The sequence below is a fragment of the Dama dama genome, chromosome 30 (assembly GCF_033118175.1).
Source record: "Dama dama isolate Ldn47 chromosome 30, ASM3311817v1, whole genome shotgun sequence".
Taxonomy (NCBI): Eukaryota; Metazoa; Chordata; class Mammalia; order Artiodactyla; family Cervidae; genus Dama; species Dama dama.
Genome location: NC_083710.1, coordinates 73,548,722 through 73,571,762, shown reverse-complemented (window position 1 = coordinate 73,571,762; position 23,041 = coordinate 73,548,722). Strand labels below are relative to the sequence as shown.

Below are 23,041 nucleotides of genomic sequence, written 5' to 3'. Positions count from 1 at the left end.
AGCACACAGCAAGCCTCTTGTTAAATGCTTCCTGACAAGTTTAGGTATATAATTTATCCCCAGAAGCAATTTCTCACTAAAGCAGTATCCTATTTTGACAGTGGTTATTAATTACATTAAAATTTTGTGAAGAGTTCTCTTTGTTTGCTGCTGCAAACTAAGCCAAGGTTGAGTTTCCATAGCTGACTGACCCACTGTGTGCTTAGCACATGGTTAATTAGCCCTCATAAATCCAAATCCATCACATATTTTCGAATGTTTTTTAAGAGGGACAGGGAGAGATGCTACCTGATTTCAAGTATAAAACATTCTCAGTCATGAGAGAAAATTTTAGTCTTGCTGATTTCCAATCCCAGCTCTGTCAGTTTTAATTCAATTATCTTGGTGCTTAGGACCTCAAGGCATACTGCAGATAATGAAATAAGAGTCTAGGATGAGCAGGGCACCTGCGTATTCTTCACTGAGCAGGTGGTAGTTAAATCTGTGAAGATGATAAGATTGCCCAGAGAGAGGGAAGCATCTTATGAGAAAGATCAGAAACTTAAGCAAGCCTTCATATTGACAGAGAAACCAGCCTGTGAAATTCATTTCTGAAGTGTCTTCTTAGAATCCTCTAAGTGTTCACATATTCTTCCCTGTGTTTCCATAGCACTCTGGGCCTTGTGCAAACCATCACGGATTTGTATCCAACTAAGGTCTGTAACCTTCAGAGGCCTTGGTCCAGGCCATGTGAATCTTCACATCTCCACTATTCACTCCACTTTCATAACAGGCAGATGCTAAGTGTTGATTGTATTCTTGCCTGAAGCTTTCCACCATCATATTATACTTTTCTTGCTAAAGATACTTAAATCATTGAGTCAGCCAAGGACTTGGGTTTCTAGTCTACTTGCTGCTTTTTTGGACCAAGATCATTTCCCAAGATAAAATCACCTTGTGGGGTGAGGTGATAATTAAGTGAAATGTTTGTGGAACTCTTACAACATGCAAACACCTGGTAAATGGTATCTGCTGTTATAATAATCACTTACCTTTGAAATGGACATTTTAAGTACTTAGCTTAATGTTACTTAGCTGTATGTTGGGAACAAGCCTAAATATGTCATAATGGCTCAAGGCATGACCTCTCAGGCTCCATGACTTAGGCTTTGCAGTCTCCAGTCTCCATCAAGTTGCTTTTCCTCTTCTTGTGCCTCAGTGTCTCAGTCTGTAAAATGAGATAACACTATTACTTTATAGGGCTATTGTAAGGATTATTGAGTTCATACATGTGAAGCTCTGTACACAGTCAGCACTCAGTAACTATTAACTAGGGATGGAAAACCAAGAAAGTGGAATTCTCATTTCCAAAGGTCGACATTTCCATTTTTCCCCCTTTTACTGGGCTTAGAATTTGTAATTAACTACTTCCTTATCCCTGCGTGTACAGCTGAGGTTTCTGGATTCCTTATCTGTGATATCTTCTTGCTCATCTGTTTAGTATCAGTAACACCTACTGACTCCTGATAGTTTGGGATTCAACAACTACCCTCTGAGTCTCAAATATTCTCATTTGTTAAAGATAGTACTGCCTAGGGGAGTTCTCTGGTGTCTAGTGGTGAGGATTGCTAGGATTGATTTGTTTCACTGCTGTGGCCCATGTTCAATCCCTGGTTAGGGAACTGAGATCCTGCCAGATTCATGGCATGGCCAAAATAAAAAGTAATGCCTGCCTCCTAGGGTTACTGAGAGTATCAAAAGAGCTAATGCCTTGAAGTTCTTATGATAGTGTTGGACACATGCAATAAATATTGTAATGAGCACCTATAATTCTTTTTCCTTTGGATAGGAAAGCTTTCCCTGCCATTCCAACACATCTTTCGAGGAAAGGAGTTTAATCCTAACAGAGCAATCTATTAAAGTTTATCTTTGAAAAGAATCTTTCATAAGGAGGCCTCCGTGTCTGTCTTCACTATTTCAGACGTTTCTACTTGTGATTGGCATGGTGATTGTGATGGTGGCTATGATTCCTTGGACTGCGATACCCCTGGCTGTCCTTGGCATTGTTTTTTTCCTGCTTCAGCTCTATTTCCTAAATACATCAGGAGATGTCAAACGCCTGGAATGTGCAAGTGAGTACCGGGGCTCTCAGGCTGGGGAGGCAGTGCAGGCTGGCTTCCATTTATGCCATAATTACCCAGACCCCTGACATCCTGCAGACGCTATCTTCTGGAATTTCTCCCTAGATCAACGTTAGGTATTTGCATATTATAGCCCTTGTGAGTCAGTGTGGCCCTTAAAGCAAGTGGAGCTGGTGGGGGGGTCACCCACAGCTTTTGCATTTCAGCACAAGAAGAGCGAATGTGACCACCATGAGGACAGGGGCCACTTCTGTCTAGCTCATGGCACACTCCCTGACATAGCAGCCACTCAGTAAACATTTTTCTAAACATAAAATGTTATGTTGCAATTAATGTAGAAGGAAAATAGGGAATTTTTCTTCCCCCAGAGTTACTAGAAATGACAAGGAAAGAAAAAGATTAGGAAAAGGAAAAGAGGCATCAGGAAATATATTCATAATGTCAGAGGTGATACATTTGGAAAATACATTCTCTCACATACTCCAAAGATGGCAAATAAGTTGCAGTTGTTAAGTGTTTTGAAAAGATAAGCCCTGTTATTTTCAGATTTGCTCTTTATCATCACCATTACTTGGGGTGTTGCCACACTGTGGCCCCCTTCCCCAAGGCTTTTCACATAAATGAATGCTGCAAATAACCACCTTGAGAGAACAAAGGAAGGGGATCTATTCAGTACCCATTTAGTCTATTACTCCATTCAAATTCCTAGTTTTAGAATGATGGGGAACACGATTTATAGTTAATCATACCTGGGTTTGATCCCTGGGTTAGGAAGATCCCCACGAGAAGGAAAAGGCTACCCACTCCAGTATTCTGGTCTAGAGAATTCTATGTATTGTATAGTCCATGGGGTCGCAAAGAGTCAGACACGACTGAGCGACTTTCAATCACTCATTCTATCCTACAGGTAATCTCAGAGGATGAAATTATCTAGTGCTTATCTTATTGTTAATGCACAGATATAGTCACTCATTATTAACATAAAATCATAAGGAGAGAAGATTTAAAAAAAAGGAATGAGGATGATTGTAAAAAAGTAAGGAAAGATGTTTGTATCTGAAACCTTGACTATGGATAGTGACTGCAAATTAATGCAAACTTAATTTTCTAGAAACCACACCAAGAAGAGAAGTATACTGTTTCCCATGGTTGTCTGTATCTACTAAGTGGAAAAATCTAATTTATTTATCTAAAACTAGCTACAATTTTAATTTAGTCAAAGATAGGTTCAAAGAGAATCTTTCATTTCCAGGTTGTTAAAGTGAAGGTTGGTGTGAGCAGGAGCTTGAGGGTCACGTGGAAGATCCACTCCAGAAAGGGCATCATCCCTCCTCCCCCAGGCAGCCCTCCCGGAAGCGCCGGATGTGCCCTTTGGCAGGACACACAACAAAAGAACATGGGAGGTGGTGGGTTTCCTCACATCCAGTCTCCCTGACTATCTATGTTGTTTGTCTCTGCTTCCACAGAACAAAGCCCAATATTTTCCCACTTAGCATCTTCTCTCCAGGGACTCCGGACCATCCGGGCCTACAAAGCCGAACAAAAGTTTCAGAAACTGTTTGAGACGTGCCAGGACTTGCACTCAGGTCTGTAAGTTTCTGGAAATGATTTCAAAGGATGGGATGTGCTCCCTTCAGAGTCCTGACCCCCCTCTCAGGTGGTCTTGCTGGCCAGCGTCTCTCTCTGTGTGAGCCTCAGGTTCCCTCCCTGCACACCCGCCTCCCCCACCCCTCCTCTCAGCATCCCCTCTGTGCTCCCCTCTCCCCGTCACACCCCGCTTCTCTCCTAACTGGCTTGTATTATCCAACCGTCACCATGTCCTATGGCTTTGTCCCTTTAGGGCGGGAGTCAACAAACATTTTTTTCGGAGAGCCAAATAGTAAACATGGTAGGCTTTGTGTGCCATATTGCAACTGCTTAACTTTGCTATTGTAGCACCAAAGTAGGCAAAAATAATACATCAGCAAATGGCCGTGATGGTGCTCCAATAAAACTTTATTTATAAAAGCAAGTGGTGGGCTGTTCTTGCCACCCCCCACCCTCCCCTGCCCCCCACCCCTGCTGTAGTGTGCTGACTCTCTTTTCAGAACATTCAGGGCAGCAGATATAATTAAGGAAAATAATTTCCTGATTTCCCACCCACTTGATGTGTATTATACTTTATATCAGTGAATTTTTTTTTTCTGGGTAGAAATTTCAGAATGTGCTCTAAGTCTGTAAAACTCAGACCCATCTTTCCAATCTTTATTGTATTTTGAAAATAAAATGGCACTTTGAAAGCCACATGTAGATCCTGTTAACTCATGGCCATTTAGATACCGGCTCCTCAGAGTAAACATGTCTAGTAAGTGCAGACAGTGCTGGAAACAGTGTATGAGCTGCACATTCTATCAAGGACCTGGGGACGGTTGACTTTATGAGAGGATGAGTCTCACTCTGACACCCAGCGCAGCAAGAAATGCACCAATGACACCATTTCTCCATCTTCTTTACTAGGATCACATTTCTGTTTCTAACCTGTAGGTTCACATTTTCAATGGATGCTTCCCATAAAGCACCTGGACTGATTCCTGTGTATGTGTCCTATATATTGTCTGATGTCAAAACCTAGCTTTCTGGAATCTCAAGTTATATGCGTGTGTCACTTGGCTGATCTACTGCATTGTGTAAAAATCTTCTATAGCTTGACTGACTCATTCAAAGCAGCTAACATGTTTTTTATTCCCCATTTATTTATTATGCTTATTATGGTTCATAAATCCAGAGAGCTGGTTCATGCTTTTGACCATGTCCCAATATTTTGCCATGTGGCTGGATATTGTCTGTGCCTTCTTGGTCATCGTTGTTGCCTTTGGGGCCCTGCTTCTGGAAGAACGTAAGTACAGATACATATACCATATTTGTGGTATGATTATAATTTCTAGGTGTATTAACAGTTATTAAATTTAACTCTTGCCACTTTATCTAATACCATAAACCATTTGGTTCTAATGAATTGTACTAAAGCATTTGCAACATGTGATTCCACAGTTTGACCCATATAAAGGAGTCATTTGAGTCTTGATGAGCCCCTTTATTCTTCTTGGATGAGTTAAATTCTACATAGCTGTAGCAAGCAGACTTCTGTAGTTGGGAGGAGACAGCCAAGTTTACAATTAAGCATTTTGTCCACCCTCGGGCTTTAGGTTTTAGCTTTAAGGCTTCTCTGATCTCTTGGTTGCAGGTGCCTGGTGCACTGGGGTGATAAAGATTCTTTATATGAAAGAACAATGTCTTCACCACTGTTTGGATACCAGATGTACAGATGTTGACATATGTGGCATAAATTCACCATCTGTAATTATTCCATATTAACAACACTGATTCCACATGTCGCAACTTAGACCTGGAAGAGCCAAAATAAATAAAAAATTTGGGGCTTGCCAGGTGACTCAGTGGTAAAGAATCTGCCTGTCAGTGCAAGAGACATAGGTTTGATCTCTGGGTTGGGAAGATCCCCTGGAGAAGGAAATGGCAACCCATTCTAGTATTCTTGCCTGGGAAGTTCCATGAACAGAGGAGCCTGGCAGGCTACAGTCCATGGGGTCACAAAGAGTTGGACATGACTTAGCAACTAAACAACAACACTTAATCACAATCTTTAGTAAAAGAACAATGAGAGTAGTATTTTATATTTTCAAGCAGTGAGACTCTTTGAATCCATTGCCTTGTTTTCTGTGGTTTCTGCCTATAGCTGCATTGGATGTAGAAAGTAAAATTAGATGATGGTTCTTGAAACCATAATGACCAAAGTTTGAGTGATGACATTATTTCTCACTTGTATAATGCTGTCAAGTGTACCTCAATCCTGTTGGGATTAATAAACTCATTTAATAGTCTTTCTGGATTTATAGCGGGGTTTCTGGTTTGTTTGTTTCCATTGTATGGAAACATTGTATGGTCTCAATCAATAGATAGTAAAAGTATAAGTAATACTATCACTATATGCAGGTGATTTAAATATTATAAAGGACTTTTTCTGGTATAGTGACAGAAGGGTATAGTGACAGAAGGCTTGGAGTTAAGAACAAGACTGACTTCTCTCTTCTGCAAGCTGTGTTGGAAAAGTTGGCCAGCTGCATGTAAATCAATGAAGTTAGAACACACCCTCACACCATACACAAAAGTAAACTCAAAATGCCTTAAAGACTTAAACATAAGATATGACACTATAAAACTCCTAGAAGAGAACACAGGTGAAACATTCCATGATGTAAGTCATACCAATGTTTTCTTAAGTCAGTCTCCCAAGGCAATAGAAATAAAAATAAGTGGAACCTCATCAAACTTACAAGCTTCTGCACCAAAAAGGAAACCATAAACAAAACAAAAAGACAACCTACAGACTGGGAGGAAATATATGCAAATAATGTGACCGACAAGGGCTTAACTTCCAAAATAGGCAAACGCCTTATACAACTCAGTAACAACAACAACAAAAGCCCAGTTGAAAAATGTGCAAAAGACCTAAATAGACATTTTTCTAAAGAACATACTGATGGCCAACAGGCACAAGCAAATGTGTGTGTGTGTGCTCAACATTGCTAATTATTAGAGAAATGCAAATTAAAACTATAACGAGACCCCATGCCATACCAGTCAGAATGGCCATTGTTAAGAAGTCTTACAGATAACAAATGATGGAAAGGTGTATGGAAAAGGAAGCCTTCCTACACTGTTTATGGGAATGTAAATTGGTGCAGCCACTATGGAAAACAGTATGGAGTTTCCTCAAAAAACTAATAAAGTTGCCATATGATCCAGCAGTCCCACTCCTGGGTATATACCTGGACAAAACTATTATTCAAAAAGATGTATGCACCCTGCTGCATCATAAGAGCACTATTCATAATAACCAAGACATGGAAGCCATGTAAATGTCCATCAACAGATGAATGGATAAAGAAGATGTGATACATATATACAATGGACATAAAAAAGAATGAAGTAATGCAATTTGCAGTAACATGGATGAACCTAGAGATTGTCATACTAAGTGAAGTAAAATAGAAATAACACATGATATCACTTATATGTGGTTGTTGTTGTTTAGTCACTCAGTCACGTTCAACTCTTCTGTGACCCATGGACTGTAGCCCATCAGACTCATCTGTCCATGGGATTTCCCAGGCAAGAATACTGGAGTGGGTTGCCATTTCCTTCTCCAGGGGATCTTCCCAACCCAGGGATAGAACCCAAGTCTCTTGCATTGGCAGGAGGATTGTTTACCACTGAGGCACCAGGGAAGCCCATCACTTATATGTGGAATCTAAAATAAGACTCAAATGAACTTACCTGTGAAACAGAAACAAACTCACAGACATAGAGGACAGACTTATGGTTGCTATGGGGGAGGGATGGATTGGGAGCTTGGGATTAGTGGATGTCAACTATTACATATAGTATAGATATACACCAAGGTCTAATTGTATAGCACAAGGGGCTATATTCAATATCCTGTGGTAAACTGTAATGAAAAAGAATAAGAAAAATGTGTATATAACTGAATCACTTTGCTGTACAGCAAAGATAAATCAACTATACTTTGATAAAACAAAATTTAAAAAAGAATGGGACTGACTTTATTCCCCTTCTTCCTCGTTTAGCTTGGACTCCTGGGCAGGTTGGCCTGGTACTCTCTCTTGCCCTCACACTCATGAGGATGTTCCAGTGGTGTGTCAGGCAAAGCACCGAAGTGGAAAACATGGTAATGTTTATCTTTATGTTCTTAGCCTCTTCTAGTCTCCTTGCCATTAAATGGCATAAAAGCAATTCTTGCATAAAGTAGTAAAGCTGTTATTTTTACATTGTGGTAACAAGGGTTTTGAGATCCTTCGTCCATCTGTTCAAATTAATGTTAAATAAAATGCATATATCTTTTTTTCAGTCTTATGTGTATCATGTCAGTAGGTTTTATATTCATCACAAGATGTCTTCAAAGATAATAAATGTCACTGTAGGAAGGAAGTTCTAAAATCCTAAGAGGATATAAGTCAATTTCTTAGGGGTTTGTTTATTTTTGTTCCTTAATGGGTAATTTGTCTTTTTTGGTAAAAGTAAAATTTAACATTTTAAGGTTGGTTATTTAATTAACATATCTCCTAGCCATCTCCCATTTTAGCATTTATACTTGTTGACCACCTGAATTAGTGGGTGTCCCTTCTTGTAGGATAAGCTACATCTCGAAATGTGCTATCAAATTAGTCGAATTGTGGTTGTTTAGTAGGTCTTAATTAATATGTAAATTTTGTCCTCTTTTGAATATTTGCACCTTCTTCTAAAGGGAGAAAAACAATAAAAATGAAATCTTTCCACTTCTCTCTTCTTATAGAGTAGAAAGTGACTAATAATTAAAATGAGGCTTGATGACTATCCCTTTCTGCTCAACGATGACACAGGGCCCTTCTGTAGCCACACATTACTGATTGGTGTTCATAATTATTCTTTTCTTTGACAAAACTCTTGTTTGCCAATTCAGGTGTGAAGGTAGATCAATAAAATCTTACCATCTTTCTAAAGTTTTTAGTTTTAATACTATATTGAAGGAAGTAGCTATAAGTGAAAGTGTTACAAGAAAATGACATATCATCAAAGTCTTTCTTAGACTCCTACTTCTGTGCTTTGGGGATGATAAGACCTGGGATATTCTTAACCATACAAAAGCAGATATCAAGATGAAAAAGCAAAATGTCTCATTTACAGTCTCTGAACATGCATAAACCAGACCCTCTGTTCCTAACCCACGTGATGTCATGTGTCTTTCAGATGATGTCAACAGAAAGGGTTATTGAATATACAGAGCTTGAGAAAGAAGCGCCCTGGGAACTTGACTTCCGTCCACCAGCATACTGGCCCGACAATGGGGTGGTTGCCTTTAACAATGTGAATTTCAAGTACAGCCCAGACGGGCCTCTGGTATTGAATGACCTGACAGTAAGCACTGAACCAAAAAAAAAGGTTTGTTTATGCCATTTACCGCTTTAAAGTCTAGATTTAGCACCACATCTGCTGTTGACTTCCTTGTCCATGTGTCAGGGAACTCTTTGTTCCTCTTGGATGCAGATTAGATCAGTGACATCGTGGGTGAAACTTTCTTGGAAACTGACCACCGTGTAGTGAGGATCCCAGCACTTCTTTGTGTCGTGAGCTCCCTCATAGTAGTTGGAGGGCCCTGGATCCTGGAGGTGGAACTTAACCTGACCCGGGATACTGCATGTTTCACCTGATTATTCATGTGGAGTCTCTGAAGTCAACCCCTTCACCCTGTCCCTAACTCTCCAATATCTCCTTCCTTTCCATCTTTTCTTCTTTGTACTTCTGGAATCTTCTCTTCCTCCCAACCTTTCAGTTGCAGCCTCCTCCTCTGTCCCTTGGCCCTTCCCATAGACTTGTCCTCCACTCACCCACACTGAGCTGTCATCCCCCTGCTCTCACCGACAGACTGCTTCTTTCTTTAGCACAGATCTTATCCTTACTGGCCTGGGTAAGATGATGCTGGAACCATAGTTCACCCCTGGGTCCACTCCAATTAGGAACTGTTTGGCCAGCTTGGGGCCATCAGAGAAGAATCCAGAATCGTGAGTCCGTCAAGGGTGAGGAACCAGAGCCCCCAGCTGGACGCAGGGTCCAGAGACTTGCTCAAAGTTGATGAAAGCAAAATGAAAGGAGCAGGGGAAGATCCACTTGGGAGATGGCAGAAGGGTTTGTGGGCTTGCCAGTGTCCATGCCTGCTGGTGATGTTCCTTTCACACTCAGCTTGGGACCCTCAGCTGGGGCTAGGGTTGACTCTTTAAGAAGAGAATAAACCATAACAGACAAGGCAATAGGAATCTCTTTCCCCACCTACCTCTCCAGCCTCGAGTCCATACACACACCCCCTACACTTGGATCTTTGTATTGTTGTTGTTCAGTCGCTAAGTTGCATCAGACTCTTTGTGACCCCAGGGACTGCAGCAGGCCAGGCTTCCCTGTCCTTCACTATCTATCTGAGTTTGCTCAAAGCTCATGTCCATTGAGTCAGTTATGCCATCCAACCATCTCATCCTCTGTCTTGTGAACATTCTCCCAGAGCACCTTGTCCTTCCAGCTTTCACTGTGAATGTTGCCCTAGAACCCAGGGACACTTCTCCATCATCTAGATGGTGGATGTATCCTCATTTTCACAATCAACTCTAATGCATATGCCTCTTCAAGCCCCTCTATACTTCCACAGGATCTTATATATTCTTTAAGATAGTAAGTATGGTACACTTGTGTTCATAACTGCCAAAGTTGGAAGCAACCCATGTGTCCATGTTGAAAGTGAGTGGATAAACAGAATGTATTACATCCTTAAAAGACAATATTATTCAGTTTTAAAAGAGGAAGAAAATTCTGACCCATGAATGAACCCTGAAGACATCATGATATGTGAAATAAACCTGACACAAAAGAATAAATACTGTATGATTCCACTTATATGAGGTTCCTAGAGTAAAAAAAAAAAAAAAATTCATAAAGACAGGAAATAGAAAGATGGTTGCCGGAGAATGGGAAGATGTTTTTTAATGGGTATAGTTTTACAAGGCAAAAATAATTTGGAGGTTGGTTGTACAACAATGTGAATGTACTTAACATTAAACTGTCCACTTAAAAATGGTTAAGTTGGTACATTTTATCACAGTTAAAAGCACCTGTGGTATGCTTTGTAACTTTTGATCTGTGTCTTAAGAACCCTGAGGCTTCTTAAGATCAGAGAGCATCTTGTTTTCATTTTGTTCCCCTGAAAGTGGCATTCTGCAGGGCACAGAGAGGGTGCTGAGGGTCTGCTGGCTGGGAGAGTGAGTGAGTTACACAGATGTGAGCAACCAGTAGCCAAAACACACACAAGGCAACTCCATAAACTGATCACCTTGTGTTTTAAATACTTTATAAACACAGTTCTTAAATACTTTAAGAACTGTTCTTTAAAACTCTTTCTACCATAGACGCATCTAGTAGAGTATAGCTATAATTTAATGAGTGATACCCTTGTGACATGGGCTTCCGTGGTAGTTCAGTGGTAAAGAATCCACCTGCCAAGCAGGAGATATGGGTTCAGTCCCTGGGTTGGGAAGATCCCCTGGAGATGGAAATGGCAACTCATTCCAGTATTCTTGCCTGGAGAATCACATGGACAGAGGAGCCTGGCAGGCTTCAGTCCATGGGGTTGCAAAAGAATCGGCCATGACTTAGCAACTAAACAACAACAACACTTGTGATACGAAAAAAAAAATTTCACCTTGATGCCTAAATGATACCTAGGGAGCAGTTTCAGTAAATCATATGGCAGAAGCTCTCTCATTATTTCCAGTTTAACTGAAGGCCAGGGAGAATGTGAGGACTCCTGTGCTGGGAAAACATTTACTGGAGCTCATGTCCAGTGATGTGTCTGTCAGATTTCCCGTTAAAATGTAATTCTGTTCATTCAGCAGACACTTTACCGTCTGAGCCACCAGGGAAGTCAGTTCATTCACACTCATCTTAAACTTCCCCAGATGCCAAAAATATTAATTATTATTGTGTGAAACTATAGTACACCTTAGGGACAAACATACCTTTATTCTTCCATTTTAAACCCCCAAAATCTTAAAGTTAACCTGAGTTTCTGAAATACTTGAGGGAAAATTAGATTTGGAGACTGAACTATCAACTGTGATAGCTTGACTTTTCATGGTGTCTTGGTCTACTCAGAGCATCACCAGTAGCTTCATTTCTGAGTTTGGAGATTATCCAGGCAATGTGTTCATGAAACCATTGCACTCCACCTGTGTACATCCCATGTTCCCTCTCCCGCTCACCTGTCCCACCCCCGTCACTCCAGGTCACCCCTTTGGTGTTAGATTTGATTGGGAGAGTCTGGAACGAACATGGGAGTGAGCCCGCCCAGCAGAAGTGGGGCTCTGTTCTCTTTCCATTGTCTCCTCTGCTGTCATGATTTCTGGACGATAGTGTCAATAAGAAACTGTAGAAGGTGCTATCTATGCTGGTTTCTAATTTGTGGGAGAAATAGCAAGTAAAAATAAAGACCCCAAATGAGGTAAATATCACCCTAGCCTTCCTGGGTAGATTCTGAACATGGGCTGCATTTCTCACGTAGATGATTTTGTAATTGATTTGATCATTTTAGAGCGTTCTGGGCCATTTTAGAGCATTTTCCATCGCTGGAGGTAGATTGATATGGGTTTTGTTTTTTTTTTTTCCCCCTCAGAGCTATTGCTTGGATAATCCATTTTTACAGATGCTTACTAGACCTTGCTATAATGTGCAAAAATATGTTTCCTATCTTTTCTCCTTTTTTACGTGATATTTTCTCAGAAATCCCTCTCCTCACTCCCAGATTGTCCCGCTTCCCCTGCCTCCTTCCTCATTCCTTGTGACTCAGATTGCGGTGCCAGGGCCAGCAGCACCTGTGTCTCCTGGAGCTTCTTAGACATGCAGAGTCTCAGGTTCACCCAGACCTCTTGACTCAGCATCGCATTTGAATAAGACCTTCCAGTAAAGTCCTTTCTCTCCCATAGGCAGTTTTTGATGACTGGTAACCTGTGATTTCCAAGATATGTCCTTTGACAGTTTGAAATTGAGCTCATGAATCACCCAAATCCCTGTGGTAACTGAGCATGAGGCTCTAGAAGGTTCTATGTCACTTACTCTACAGATTTATTTACTTTTATATTCTGCAAAGCATACCTTTGCATCATAATTTAATACCCTGTGATTCTACTGCACTTCTTTGCATCTTTCCGTGGAGTCTGTCTTCATCACAGGCAGTTTTCATCCTGCTGCCGCCTTCCCCACACAAGCCTCCTGCAGGGACTGGAGGGATTTCCCACAGGCTCAGCCCTGCCTGAACCTGGAGTCAGAGACAGTGTGAGATCCTTTCACCATCTGATGGGATCAGATGAAAAATGAGTCTTGCTGCCCCAAGCAGGGCACGAGGTCTGTCTGGCCTATTTCCTGGGGAACCATGTACCCCACTTAGCTGCAGGTTTCTCTTCCAGCCCAGCTGTGGGTGCCAGTTCCTCCTGCTGACAGCCAGCCCACCTACCTTAAGCGCCCTCTTTGCTCAGTGATGTCAGCCCCTTGTCCCACCCACCATGTTATACTCACCAATATTGATGCCATGCTTTAATTGTTGAGCCATGGGACCTATATGGGAAGCCAGTTGTTTTAACTGCAGCTACACCTCTCTCCACATTCTCTGTTCTACTTAGACAGAGGGACATACTAAGGGTTCAGGCCATCCGGGTGATAAGGAGGCCATCAGCAGATGGAAAAGAGCCTGACAGGCATGGATTTGAGTCCCATGCTGTGACTTACGGACTCTCTTATTTCAGGCAGACTAATTCCTCTTATAAGCCTCAATCTTTTCTGTTGCAAAATGCAAGTGATAGGACCTACCCTTTAGGGTTGTTGAACAACTTAAGATAAGACACATAACACCCAGCATGGAGACCAGTACACAAGTCAATGCTTGAGCAAAGATAATTGTCATTTTCATAGGATGTAAAATGACCTTAACCACTTACACTGTGTAAAATTTTGTCTATCCGATTGCAACTGAGGAATTGGCCATTTGCAACTGTATTTATAGCTGTAAACTTAATCTCCCATGCCTGTCTCTTTGTCTATTTATGTACATAAGCAATATGACAATCAATTTTCCATAAATTTCTCATTTGAGTTAAAAATCTCACCCTCCCATGGAAGCCTCTTTTGCACAGGACACCACAGGTAATATAAATAACACAAAGGCAAATCCAATACAGATCCTGCTGTCAACACATCTAGTACACTTGATGAAACAAGAAAAGTACTAGGTTAGCTTTGTAAGATAGAAGTGATCACAATTTTTATAGACGTTTGGACAAAGATGATACAGCATCTGTTAGGGTTGGGAGAAGTCCACAAGAGAAGATAAGGAGAGAATTCCTGGGAAATTAGGCACGTGAGACAGACTTAGTGATGTGTGGTTAGGATTTCATCAGGTGGAAATGCATGTGGAAGTCATTCTGGGTAGTGGGACCAGTGTGAGCAAAGATGTGATGCCCTGATCCAACGAATGAAGAACTAGGCACCTGTTAGTTCACTTCTCTGTGCAGTGAACCGCCAGGTGTATAATGGTTACGTGTCCAACCCTCACAACTACCTAGTGACCCCAGGGAAGCCGACTTGTGAACACGAAGGATGGAGAGGTCAGTGGAAACAGTTCTGTAGAAGAGACATCCTGGGGTGCAGTGATGGGCATGGAGCCGGCTTTTGGGAGTTTAATCTGAGAAGTGACTACGTGGACTAGAGTGGGCAGATGTGGGAGGCAGGGAGCCTGTAGCTGTTGTGTCTCCAGTAAGATGTCCTGGGAAAGGGATTCCACTTTTTGGAATCAGACTGATGTTGCTTAAAACAAAGTTGTAAAACCCGGGTTTGTGAATGTGCAGAGAAACAAGTGGGAGTAGAAAATGGTACGTGGAATTCCCTGGAGGTCATAAGCAGAAAATGGCCTGTGTTTTACAAATTGGGGTATAACATAAAGTACAAAATGGCTACAAAATAATACAAATATCTAAACTCACTATTCTTACATTTAATCTCTATAGAGAAAAATTCTTTTTTGAAATGCTATGATTGAGTTTGCAGACAGACATTTGAAACTCTGGAGACATTTAAATAAGAAAATGTGAAAAGCTCCCAGTGTTCTGATTACAGTGTTCAGAAAGATTTAGTTCTTCTCTGTATAAAACCATGGGTTTTAAAGTTTTACTGAATTAATTTACAAATGATTGAAAGCATATCTAACACCCCTCATCAGCTTCAAATTCCAAAAGAGAAATGAAACCATCTCTTGGAAACCTCAGCAAGGGAGCTGGGCAAGCTCATTGGTTTAAAAAAAAGGCCAGTTTCTATATAGTACATCTTTATATGCACACATCTGAAAGCCAGTTTTTACAGTATAGTTTTACTCCTGATCAGTGTTTTACCTGCATTATATGGATTCCTTAATCTTATTCTTAATGTACTTAATTTCTCTATTCTTGGGTTTTAATAACTAGACTGAAACGTGCATGTATCTTTCCAAGAAACAGTTGTATTAAGTAGTTTATAAAATGCCTTTTGAACTGTTCCAATGAAAGGTCCCATATAAACAGCAAATGTTGTTCATCGCAGACCAATGTCTTTTAAGACACTGAGACCTGCATTTTATAATTTTAAAATGTGTCCTTTCAAGATAGAATATAATTAATATATTTGCTATCAAGAAATGATTTAGTTTCTCTGTCAAAAGAATAATTCTTCTCAAATAACAGATCCCTGAGAAAATAAGTCCTTGTTTGTCTATAACACTTCTGACTTGACTTGTTGACATCTCTAAAACTATCCATGTAAATTCTCAAGGTCAAAAAACCTAGACAGTAGGAATAAAGTTAATTTAAAAGTGAATTTCTTATGGACCACTTAGGAGACTGCTGGCTTTTCCACTGCCAGTAGATTGATTCTGTTTTTTTTGTTTTTTTTTTTTTTAACTCTTTTGAGGACCAGGGAGTCTCAACCAGGGACATTTGTGAATATATGCCGTTTTTAGTCATCACAATTTGGAGGCTGTGTCTGGTGTTAAGTGGATAGAGTCCACGGCTACTGCTAAATTACCTACGATATACAGGACAGGTCTCCTGACCCCCCAAAAATGAATCACCTTGCCCATAATGTCAACAGGGCCATGCTTAACAAACTTATAGACTACTCTATATAGAACTTTTAAAATTCATCATCAATATCCAGGGTTTCTCCTTGGTTGGCTGCATATTGTAAATTCTTAATCCCTCCTGGATCTCTACAGGTTTGCATCGTGGGAAAAACAGGAGCTGGAAAAAGTTCCCTCATTGCTGCCCTTTTCAGATTCTCAGACTTCCAAGGTACAATTTCGATTGATAAAATTTTGACAACCAGTATTGGACTTCACGATTTAAGGAAGAAAATGTCAGTTGTATCTCAGGTATGCACGTCAGAACATTCTCATGTATTCTTTTTATAAAGCACCTAAGTTCAATTGCTTTTATGTTGATTTTTTTTTTTTTTCAAATTGCATTAAAGGATTGTTCCCTTTTCCCCCAATAGATCATAGCAGCAGGTATTTTCAACAGATATTTTCATCAGATACCAGGTTGTTTTTTTTTTGTTCTTTCATCTGTTTTTTGAGCCTATGATTTAGTAACTTACCCAGGCAGATTTCTGCACTCACACTTTCTCAGATGCCACAGTTTTACCCACTGATAACCACACAATACTAATAACAGAATGATAAATGTTTAGCACTTGAGAGTTTCATGTAGGGAAACATGAATTTTAAGTGTCTTACAGATGGAATTTTGCTGTAGAAAATAAAGCTATCTTTTTTCAGAGGTGAGTGTCTTTGAGGGCTTTCTTTGAAGCTGTGGAGCTTTGAGAATTACAGGGTGTTGATGCTGTGGGGAAACTCAGAACTTAACCCTTAATAAATGATTAACCACGGATGCAGTACAGTATAATGGGAAAGAACACAGGGCACAGAATTCCATCTCTGTGCTCCTCAGTTTTCTCTTCCTTGCAAGACAGTTAACAGTACCAACTCTTCGAGCTGTTCTGAGGACTATATACATCAGCGCATGTAGGATGCTTCATGTAGACCCAGTATGTGGTTGCTGTGATGGTGGAGCATTGAATTGATCTTCTCTTCCTGGGCTCTGATTCTATTTTCTTTCGTTCTGTTTCTTAAACAAGTACAAATTTCAATGAGCATTTTGGAGATTGGATTATATGCACATATAAATATATCATATTTATATTCCACATATAAGTGATATCATGGGGTATTTCTCTTTCTCTGTCTGATTTATTTTCCTTAGTATGACAATCTCCAGGTCCATCCATGTTGCTACAAATGGCATTTAATTCTTTTTTATGGCTGAGTAGTATTCCCTTGTATACATGTACCACCTCTTCTGTATCTATTCATCTGTCAACGTTTAGGTTGTTTCCATGTCTTTTTGAGTAATAGTTTTGTCTCTGGAGAAGGGCATGGCAACCCACTCCAGTTTTCTTGCTGGAGAGTTCCATGGATGGAGGAGCCTGGTGGGCTATATAGTCCATGGGATTGCAGAGAGTCAGACACGACTGAGTGACTAACACACACACCAGATATATAACCAGAAGTGGGATTGAAACCTCCATACTGTTTCTCATAGTGGCTACATCAGCTTATTAATACATTCCCACCAATAGTATAGGAGGGTTCCCTTTTCTTCACACCCTTTTCTCCATACCCTCTTCTCCACACCCTCTTCTACATTTGTTATTTGCAGAGTTTTCAATGATGGCCATTCTGACCCTCGTGAGGTGGTACCTGTTTGTAGTTTTGCTTTGCATTTCTCTAATGATTAGCAAAGTTTAGCATCTTTTTATGTGTCTGTTGGTCATCTGTATATCTTCTTTGGAAAAATGTCTGTTTAGGTCTTCTGCCCCAGTTATGATTGGGTTGTTTGTTCTTTTGTTGTTGAGTTTTATGAACTGTTTGTATATTTGGGAAATTAAGCCTAGTTGGTCTCATCATTTGCAAATATTTTCTCCAATTCTACAGGTTATCTTTTTGTTTTATGGTTTTCTTTGTTGTACAAAAACTTGTCACATTGATTAGTCCTATTTGTTTATTATTACTTTTATTTCTATTGCCTTGGGAGACTGACCTAAGAAAACATTGGTAAGATTTATGTCAGAGAACATTTTGCCTGTGTTCTCTTCTAAGAGTTTTATGGTAACATATCTCGTTTCAGTCTTTAGGCCATTTTGAATTTATTTTTGCATATGGTCTAAGGGTTTTTGTTCTAACTACACTGGTTTACATGTGTAAACCAACTTTCCCAACACCACTTGCTGAAGAGACTGTCTTTTCCCCATTGTATAGTCTTGCCCTCTTTGTTGAAGATTAACTGTTGGTGGTAGGTGTGTGGGCTTATTTCTGGGATCTCTCTTCTGTTCCATTTATACATTGTCTGTTTTCATGCCAATATCATGCCATTTTGATAACTGTAGCTCTGTATTGTCTGAAGTCTGGGAGGGTTATGCCTCCTGCTTTGTTCTTTTTCCTCAGGATTGCTTTGGCAATTGTGGGTCTTTATGGTTCCATATACATTTTAGGAGTATTAGTTCTAGTTCTGTGAAAAATGTCAAGGGTAATTTGATTAACAATTGTCTTAAATCTGTGGATTGCTTCAGATAATAGTCATTTTAGCAATATTAATTCTTACAATTAAAGAGAATGGACTATATTTCCATTTCTTTGAATCATCTTCAGTTTCCTTTTATAATATTTTCTAGTTGTCAGCATGTAAGTCTGTCACCTCCTTGGTCAGGTTTCTTCCTAAGTATTTTACTTTTTTTTGATGTGATTTTAAAAGGGATTTTTTTTTTTTTACATTTACATTCCCTTTCTGGTATTTCACTGTTAATGTGAAGAAATATAACAAGTATCTGTATGTTAATCTTGTGTCCTGCTACTTTGTACAATTCATTTATCAGTTTTAGTAATTTTTATAATGGTCTTCAGGGTTTTCTATATATAGTATCACGTCATCTGTATGCTGTGACAGTTTTACCTCTTCTCTTCCAATTTAGATATCTTTACCTTCTTTTTTCCTGTATGATTTCTGCCTAAAGAATCATTCTTTTCTTTCAACTTTTTACTGAAATTTTACTGATTTTGAAACATATATTTGGCATATCATAACAAAGAGAAATACTCTTGCTTTACTAAACTATGTTATTCCATCTAATACTGCTAAATAAACACACGTAATTGCCCCATATGTTGTTTTAGACTGACAGATTAGCTCAGGTAATGCCTCTATAGAGTGTACCTTGAAAACCAGGTGGATAATTCAAAACTTAAACCCCTTAGTAGATATAAATTTGCTCTGAGAGGAACACAAAGGGTAAAAATGTTCAGGTCATTATAAGCCATGATTGGGAAAGAAATGTTCTTGTCGTTGCTAAAAGCAGAGCCCCGTCTCACTTCTCCCAACTAGGTTCAAAGCTGGTTCATTAACCTGGCCTCATTGGGCCCTTTACATCCTAAAACACCAGTCCTTGAAGAATCTCTCATCTTGGACCCCAAGGCAGAATCCTGCCCTTGGGGGAGGGGGATGCAATATTGGGGACCAGCCTTCCTCTCCTTGCCTGGCTACATCTACATGATTTTGTAAACCTAACTGGAATATCTAAAAGGAAGGGAAATCACCTGCATCTTAGACTCTTAGAGGTAATAGTTATAAGAAGCAATTTTTTATAAAAACCTAAAGTAGAATGATGATTATTCCCTTGACGAGGAACTCTTACCATTGCTTACATGGTTGTTCAGTCTTTGATTCTAAATTAGAGAGTTTTAATGGAGACCTTAAATTTGTGCCTGATGTTTTTCAGTGCTATTCAGTAATCATTTTGAGATGTCATGTGACCAGTGATTTTCAGTGCTTTGGAGGTATATCAGGCACTTAATCAACTTTGGGCAAATGAAGCTCTCTCTATAATGTCTTTTTAATTTTGGATTTTTCTCAGGGATACATCCTTTTGGTGGCACACAATTCTGCATCTATTTCTCACCAGACTTGAAAATAAGACAATAGGGAAAGAGAGGGAGGCTCTCTGAGTGTCATTCACCTTCATGGCTGGAGAGAAGAAATGTCTGTCTTCTTCATCTTTCTTCTCAGGCTTTTGTGAAGTGAGGAGGAAAGTCCAGCCCCAAGACCAGGCGGGATCTGAGGCTGGTGATTCCAAGCAGTTCCAGACACTTGTGGAAGAGTCAGGTTTCCTCTTGTTCCCACACGTGTGCCTCCCCTTGTTCTGACCCCTTCACTGAAAGGAGACAGTTGGGCTCCTCTCTGCTGCTCATATTCTTGTGGCCTGGCTTACTAGAGTCTTCCAGAGGAAAATGCAAATGGCCTACGTGGGCTTATGTATTTTCTCATGAAACCCAGCAAGGCATATATTTCCATAGTAATTTCCTTGTGGTTCCTCCCAAAGCAGATGAATCAGTTCAGTTCAGTTCAGTCGCTCAGTCGTGTCCAACTCTTTGCGACCCCATGAATCGCAGCACGCAGGCCTCCCTGTCCATCACAAACTCCCAGAGTTTACTCAAACTCATGCCCATCGAGTCAGTGATGCCATCCAGCTATCTCATCCTCTGTCGTCCCTTTCTCTTCCTGCCCCCAATCCCTCCTAGCATCAGGGTCTTTTCCAATGAGTCAACTCTTCGCATGAGGTGGCCAAAGTATTGGAGTTTCAGCTTCAGCATCAGTCCTTCCAATGAACACCCAGGACTGATCTCCTTTAGGATGGGCTGGTTGGATCTCCTTGCAGTCTAAGGGACTCTCAAGAGTCTTCTCCAACACCACAGTTCAAAAGCATCAATTTTTCGGCACTCAGCTTTCTTCACAGTCCAACTCTCACATCCATACATGGCCACTGGAAAAACCATGGCCTTGACCAGATGGACCTTTGTTGGCAAAGTAATGACTCTGCTTTTTAATATGCTGTCTAGGTTGGTCATAACTTTCCTTCCAAGGAGTAAGCGTCTTTTAATTTCATGGCTGCAGTCACCATCCGCAGTGATTTTGGAGCCCCAAAAAATAAAGTCTGTCACTGTTTCCACTGTCTCCCCATCTATTTCCCATGAGGTGATGGGACCAGATGCCATGATCTTAGTTTTCTGAATGTTAAACTTTAAGCCAACTTTTTCACTCTCCTCTTTCACTCTCATCAAGAGGTTTTTCAGTTCCCCTTCACTCTCTGCCATAAGGGTGGTGTCATCTGCATATCTGAGGTTACTGATATTTCTCCCAGCAATCTTGATTCCAGCTTGTGTTTCTTCCAGCCCCACATTTCTCATGATGTACTCTGCATATAAGTTAAATAAGCAGGGTGACAATATACAGCCTTGACATACTCCTTTTCCTATTTGGAACCAGTCTGTTGTTCTATGTCCAGTTCTAACTGTTTCTTCCTGACCTGCATACAGGTTTCTCAAGAGGCAGGTGAGGTGGTCTGGTATTCCCCTCTCTTTTAGAATCTTCCACAGTTTATTGTGATCTACACAGTCGAAGGCTTTGGCAGAGTCAATAAAGCAGAAATAGATGTTTTTCTGGAACTCTTTTGCTTTTTTGATGATCCAGAGGATATTGGCAATTTGATCTCTGGTTCCTCTGCCTTTTCTAAAACCAGCTTGAACATCTGGAAGTTCTTGGTTCACGTATTGCTGAAGCCTGGCTTGGGCTATTTAAAATAATTTTATTATTTCTCATGTCACGGTGGGTTTCAGGTCCTCCTGCCCTTGCAGTTAATAATGAGGTTCTGTGAGGCAGGTCATCCTGACGCACAGGTGAGAAAATGTGGGGACCAGCTGGTACAGGATCAGAGGAGATCTCTCCGTGGACAGAGGAACCACATCAGGAGCTGACATTCTCTTTGTTATGTGTGCAGATGTTCTATTCACACGTGTGGAGAGAGTCCCTATTCCAGAAGGCTGTTTTACCGATGGAGAAAATATCCTAGTTCATTCTTCAGTGCCAGTGTGCGAAAATTTAATGGGTTTGCTTTGAGGCACGAACCACAACTAATTGTGCTATTGGTATTTCCCAGCATCATACCAGGATTGACAATGAGTTTATCTAGTTTTCTTGATGTAAAGTTCCTCCAATGAGTATATCCTCATTCTGGGGGGAAACAGATAATTGGGGGGAAGCAGTCTATGGGGTCACAAAGAGTCAGACGTGACTGAGCGACTGAATAGCAAGACATTACCAGGAAGGCATTTTTGAAAAATCAAATCTTCTTTTCTCCTCTTCTTCTTAAGGTGACACTTTTCAACGTTTTCTTTTGTTAGTGTCCAATGGTCCAGAGATATTTTTGAGCATACTTTCTACAGTGGGAGGTTAATTTAGAGATGCTATTTTATAAACAAGCATTTGCAGCCTTATTATTAACGATTATAGTGAATTGTGAGGGGGATTATTTTGGCACTTTAATTCTGTTCTGTAAGCATACAAACAAGATGAAAGATGTTACACTAATAAAATTTCCTGTTTGGGGATATTTAGGAACCAGTTTTATTCATTGGAACAATGAAGACAAATCTGGATCCTTTTGATGAGCATAAGGAGGAGGATCTATGGAATGCCTTAGAAGAGGTAATTTTTGTAATGAAATTAACTTGTTAGCATCAGTATATGAATATGTACATTTATAGTAGTGCAGAGTTGTGGAGATCTCCCGAAGAAGGGAAAGGCTACCCACTCCAGTATTCTGGCCTGGAGAATTCCATGGATGCTATAGTCCATGGGGTCACAAAGAGTCGGACAGAACTGAGCAACTTTCACTTTCACTTTTCACTTTCAGGTAATTAAGGAGAGTTTATTGGTTTAACTGACTTTGCTTACCTGCTAGGAGAACATTGATAATATGGGTACATGAGTAAATTAAAATATGTATATAATAGTGATGGAAAGCAACAAGATAATGCCAGATGCTTTCATTTTAGCTTTCCCTCTAATACCCAAAGCAACTAGATACATTTTCTTGTCTTAAATAGAACACTAAATGAGAAGTTATAATTATGGGTTCAAATTCTACTAAGTGACCAAGTGAATTATTTACCTTAATTACTTTGCAATGTTCATTTTATTCCTCTGGTCTTAAGGAATATCAACTAAGTGGAGGCAACTAAGTAGTTTTTCATTATTAACTGAAAGATAAATGAGATCATACTAATAAAATGCTATGAAGTTTCAGAAGAAAGTATCTATAAAGGTAAATTATATAATTGAAATGTGATATTTATTGACAAT

At 40.1% G+C, this 23,041-nt stretch overlaps 1 protein-coding gene across 1 annotated transcript in view; it reads left to right on the top strand.

Moving 5' to 3' along the window:
• The window catches only part of LOC133049362 (ATP-binding cassette sub-family C member 4-like), a 109,241-nt gene that overhangs the window by 73,724 nt on the left and 12,476 nt on the right, over nt 1-23,041 (top strand). The window contains exons 21-27 of the mRNA XM_061133339.1: nt 1,961-2,111; nt 3,587-3,706; nt 4,885-4,995; nt 7,766-7,866; nt 8,925-9,116; nt 16,009-16,164; nt 22,295-22,384. Coding sequence (XP_060989322.1) covers nt 1,961-2,111; nt 3,587-3,706; nt 4,885-4,995; nt 7,766-7,866; nt 8,925-9,116; nt 16,009-16,164; nt 22,295-22,384 — 921 coding nt within the window. The remainder of the gene's footprint in view (nt 1-1,960; nt 2,112-3,586; nt 3,707-4,884; nt 4,996-7,765; nt 7,867-8,924; nt 9,117-16,008; nt 16,165-22,294; nt 22,385-23,041) is intronic.